The 4990-nt window shown below is 41.4% G+C and overlaps 1 protein-coding gene across 1 annotated transcript; it reads right to left on the bottom strand.

The window, feature by feature from the left end:
* Positions 1 to 839: 839 nt before the first annotated feature.
* On the bottom strand, positions 840 to 3795 carry LOC122999455 (tripartite motif-containing protein 16-like). Its single transcript, XM_044376394.1, has one exon. It carries the CDS (start codon positions 3611 to 3613, stop codon positions 1946 to 1948), a length of 1668 nt encoding a protein of 555 aa, XP_044232329.1. The 5' UTR covers positions 3614 to 3795; the 3' UTR covers positions 840 to 1945.
* Positions 3796 to 4990: the final 1195 nt, after the last annotated feature.

The raw sequence follows: 4990 nt of genomic DNA, 5'->3' as shown, positions 1-4990 counted from the left end.
AAGAGCTGGTCACTGCTGGGACTAAACTTACACCCTGCCCTAATCCCATTTTGTCTCCCCTAAACCCCCTTTGGCGTCCACCTCCACCAATGGCTTTAAGTCCTCAGCCAGTTTACATTCGTCACTGTTACGGCGCCCAGCCCTCACCCCTCCATGGCAGCTTCAGAATCATCCTCATCCAGCCCGATAAAAGCACAGCACATCCAGTAATTTGTGTACAAAATACAGCAAGCTCTAACTGATATGTGCTGGGTCCAGGCTGCAAAGCTGATAGCACTCGTGACTCTTCCCAGTGTGCCAGTAGCTTGCTCAATTCCTGTCTCGATAGATAACAGGAAAAGAAGAACAACCTTAATTTTATGTTTTTAACTGAAACTTGGTTAGACCAAGATAACAGTGCAGCTGTTCTTATCGAGTCAACCCCTCCCAACTTCAGTTTTATGAGTGAAGCTAGAGTGCATTAAAGGTTTAATGATTCCCTCCAATGCAAGCAGATGTCTTATGGAAATTTTGATTCTTTTGAATATGTGGCTCTTCAGTGGAATTCCTCCTCTCAAGCTATATTTCTAAATATCTACAGGCCACCTGAATACTGCGTTACCTTTTTTGATGACTTCGCTGAAGTGCTGTCTATTATCTCTATTAACATTGACTATGTAGTTATTGTTGGTAATTTTAACATCCATGTTTACAGAGGACAGCAGCACTAAAGAACTGTGTTATGTTCTTGATAACTATGGACTGACTCAGCATGTGACAGAGCCCACACACAACAAGGGGCACACTCTGGACTTCATCATCTCTAAAGGTCTGAACATTTCTCAGGTTGTGGTGACTGATGTTGCTCTCTCTGATCATTCCTGTGTTTTCTTTGAGAGTGCTATCTCCGTGCACACAAATGTTCAAACAGAGGTAATCACAAAATGGTATATTACTGAAAACACCAGTGAAATTTTTATTCAGGCTTTCTCTTCCACACCCGCCCTCTCTGAGGTATGAGCTTGTTGATAATTTCAGTTTAAAATTATAAATGTTATTGATGCCATTGCACCTACTCAGGTGAAGGTTGTCTCTGGTAAGAAAAGATCTCCATGAGGAAATGCCACGCTGGTCAGAATAGAAGGTGGCGAAAAACAAATCTCCAGGTTCATTATGACATCTATAAAGAGAGACTTCACATTATAATTTGGAACTGAGAAATGCAAGGTGGTCCTTCTTTTCTGACATCATTTGTCAGTATGTGTTGTGGTCCACTTAAAATCAATTTGAGTAGTATGACACAATTTTTTACAAAACCTGGAGGACATTATACAACATCTGAAATCCAAGCTGCCTTGATATTCTGCCTACAGACTTTATCAACTGCATGGCCTCCATCCTTCTACAGATTCCCTGAAAACTGCCATCATCAAGCCACTCTTAAAAAAGAACAATCTAAACACTTCACTAATGAGCAACTATAGGCCCATATCAAACCTCCCATTTTTTAGTAAAATCATTGATGATAATTACAGCTTTATGAATTTAGTGGTGAGAACAAAATATCTATGATGAAGGAAGTTCTGCTGTTTTCTCTGTTTAAGACGCTGAAGTGGAGAAACAACGGCAAACAAATACATCAATACAAACATGAAACTAACATTTAGAACAAAGAGAAGTTTATATTTTCATCTGAAGAAACGTCAGTGAAGGTTAAAAACATCATCATGAGCAGTGATAGCCTCCATGGATAAAAACACACAGGAAAAAGTGACATTTAAAAAAAGTGAAAACATCAACAGAACAACAAATAAAAAGAAAAAAGTGTTGACAATCCCAGTTTGATTGACAGCTGATCTCTGTGCAGTTCAGAAACACCACAGCAACGAGCTCTCAGACACAATGGAGACAAAAACATGAAGAATTACAACAGAATCTGACACATGAAGTCTGAAATGACTTCTGTCTATTTGAGTTTACACAACTCAGCTGTGGTTCCATAATAAAGATAAAGTCCAGCATAGAGAGGCTGAGTGAATGTGGTCTGGACTCTGTGGAGGAGAGTCATGGTTTCAGAGACGCTGTAAAAGGACAGAATACCTGCACTGTGATCCAGGTACACTCCTACTCTGGAGGAACCAGGACCTGAGACACGAGTTTTGATGCTGTAGAACCAAAATTCATAACTGTCATTGTCACAATCTAACATCCAAGATTTGTCATTAAATCCAAATCCACATTCATCCGAGTCTCCTGCTCTGCTGATATTCTTGTATGCGACTGCTACACCAACTCTCCGTCTCCACACCACCTCCCAGTAACAACGTCCAGTCAGACTCTCTCTACTCAGGACCTGATCATAATCCGTGAATCTGTCTGGGTGACTAGAATAAGACTGTTGTTGTCTCGTTAGTTCTGCTTTTCTGTTCCCCTCAGATAATAATAGATATGTGTAAGCTGTGTTTGGATCCAGAGTGATTCCACGTGAATATTTTAAGAACTCAGCTCTGGTCTTGGGTTCTGGTTCTGACAGTAAAACGTCCACTTCAGTCACTGTCAGTGAGATGTTTGTCCATTTCTCCCTCAGGATGTCCTGTAGTTTATCTCTGAGCTCTGACACAGCTGCTGTCACATCCTCAAAGTATCTCAGAGGACGGATATTGATGCTGGATGAGTCTGTAGGTTCACTGAGTTGTGACAGTGAGGGGTAGTTGTGTAGAAACTGGTTGTGATCCTCTGTGTGTGAGAGCTTCTTCAGTTCAGCGTCTTTCCTCTTCAGCTCAGTGATCTCCTGCTCCAGCTTCTCCTGAAGCTCTTTGACTCGACTCACCTCAGTTTCCTGCTGGGATCTGATCTGCTGCTTCACATCAGAGCTTCTTTTCTGGATGAGACGGATCAGCTCAGTGAAGATCTTCTCACTGTCCTCCACTGCTTTATCAGCAGAGCGACTGACGGCCTTCACCTCCTGTTGAAGCAGCTTCACATCTTTCTCTCTGTCCTGGATTCTCTGCTGGATTTGTTGTCGACTCACCTCGAGCTCTCTCTGCCTCTCAGTCCTTTCTGCTGCAGCTGAGACTGTGTCGTGGCCTTTATGTTCATCCACAGAGCAGAGATAACAGATACTCTGCTGATCAGTACGGCAGAACATCTTCATCACCTCATCATGACGAGAGCAGATGTTCTCCTGGAGCTTCTCTGAGGGGTCGACCAGCTTGTGTTTTTTAAATTGTCCGACATGGTAGTGAGGCTGAAGATGATTCTCACAGTAAGAGATCAGACACTGCAGACAGGACTTGAGGGCTTTCAGCTTCCTTCCAGTGCAGACATCACAGGCCACATCTTCAGGTCCAGCATAGCAATGATCAGCAGGAGCAGCTTGGAGTCCAGTCTTCTTCAGCTGCTCCACTAAAGCTGCTAACATGGTGTTTTTCATCAGGACAGGCCTCGGTGTGAAGGTCTGTCTGCACTGAGGGCAGCTGTAGACCTTCCTCTGATCCTCTCCATTCCAGTGTGTTTTAATACAGCTCATGCAGTAACTGTGTCCACAGGGAATAGCCACTGGATCCTGCAGAAGATCCAGACAGATTGAACAAGAGAAGGTTTCTAGGTCCAGCTGATCTCCTCTCTGCGCCATTTCAGCTCTCAGTGGCAACGACTGTCTGAGGTTCACTTCCAGAGAGGTGAAACAATTTTGAACTCTGATCTGAACAACACGTGTTTCTGCAGTGGATGAGGACTGACAGCTCTTGTACTATATTACATGTTGGTTACACCCATCTGCAAACTGTAGATCTGAAGGGGAGGGAACAAGGAGATATGAGCACAGCGTGGAGCTTGTTGTGTTTGAGAGTAGGAAGAAGAGGGAGGGCTTATCAAGTGCTGATTCATTCCAGGCAGGGGAGCAGTTTTAAAGGGATACTGGCTGCTTTTCATTTAGCTTTCACTCACGTCTCAGCTCCTCCCAGTGAGGACGGAGGAATTCAATTCACCAAAACGGACGTCCTCACTCATTCCAGCCTTATTTTGAGGAGAAGACAATGATGCACAACACCACCACTGTCAAATATGAAGAAGTCAGCTATCAATATGTAGAAATTATTAAGTAACAGTTTAAAAAACTTAAAATTCATGTATACATAATTAACTGTTTAAACAGTTACTTGATCATTTCTACATATTGGTAGTTGGAGGGAAAACACCTGATAACTGCTCCAATGTTTTATCATTTGATTATAGATCTATAGCAGTGTCTGTCTGTCACAGAATAAGAAACAAATACACAATTTAAATCTGGTAATTACGGAAAGAACAGAACTAACATAAAGGAGTGTTGGGACTGGAGGAGTGCGTTTGGTTATTAGCAATAATTATCTATCTATGATAGTTATGAATTATTGCATGAAATTGAAATGAAGATATTGTTAATATTAATCAATAGTTCAGGCACCAACTGTTAAAGAATCTCACATGAGAAGGCAAAACTGTCAGATCTGTGAGGAGCACAGTTGGTTATTAGCAATAATTAACCATTATCATTGATAATTAATTATATAAATTAATAGAAATATTAATATGAATTAACAATTACAGGGTACCACCCAGAAACCAGGACCAATAACCAAACAAGGTAGTCTCATAAAAGGAGTTCACCTAGAATGTTAATATTTGAAAGATATCAATATTCACAGGTGAACAAAGGAGGCTTGAATTTGAGCTCTGACTCCCTCAATCAGCCACTTTTCACAATATATTATACACAATAATGACAAAAGAACTTCTCTTTAAGGATATAGCTGTATTTATTAAACTTAGCAAGATTAACAGTTAACAAAGTTAACCAATGCTTAATTCAATAAACAACTGTCCTAAAATCTAATTAACCTAGACTAACCTAACCTAACCTAGGCAAAACACAAACAGCTATGTACCGGGTTAAACACATTTCAGGTGAATGCATGTGTGTGTGTGTGTGTGAGACAAGATGGCGACGTGGGCTGACGTGATGGCGTCG

Source organism: Thunnus albacares, chromosome 16, assembly GCF_914725855.1.
Source record: "Thunnus albacares chromosome 16, fThuAlb1.1, whole genome shotgun sequence".
Taxonomy (NCBI): domain Eukaryota; kingdom Metazoa; phylum Chordata; class Actinopteri; order Scombriformes; family Scombridae; genus Thunnus; species Thunnus albacares.
This window is presented reverse-complemented; position numbering and strand designations above follow the sequence as displayed.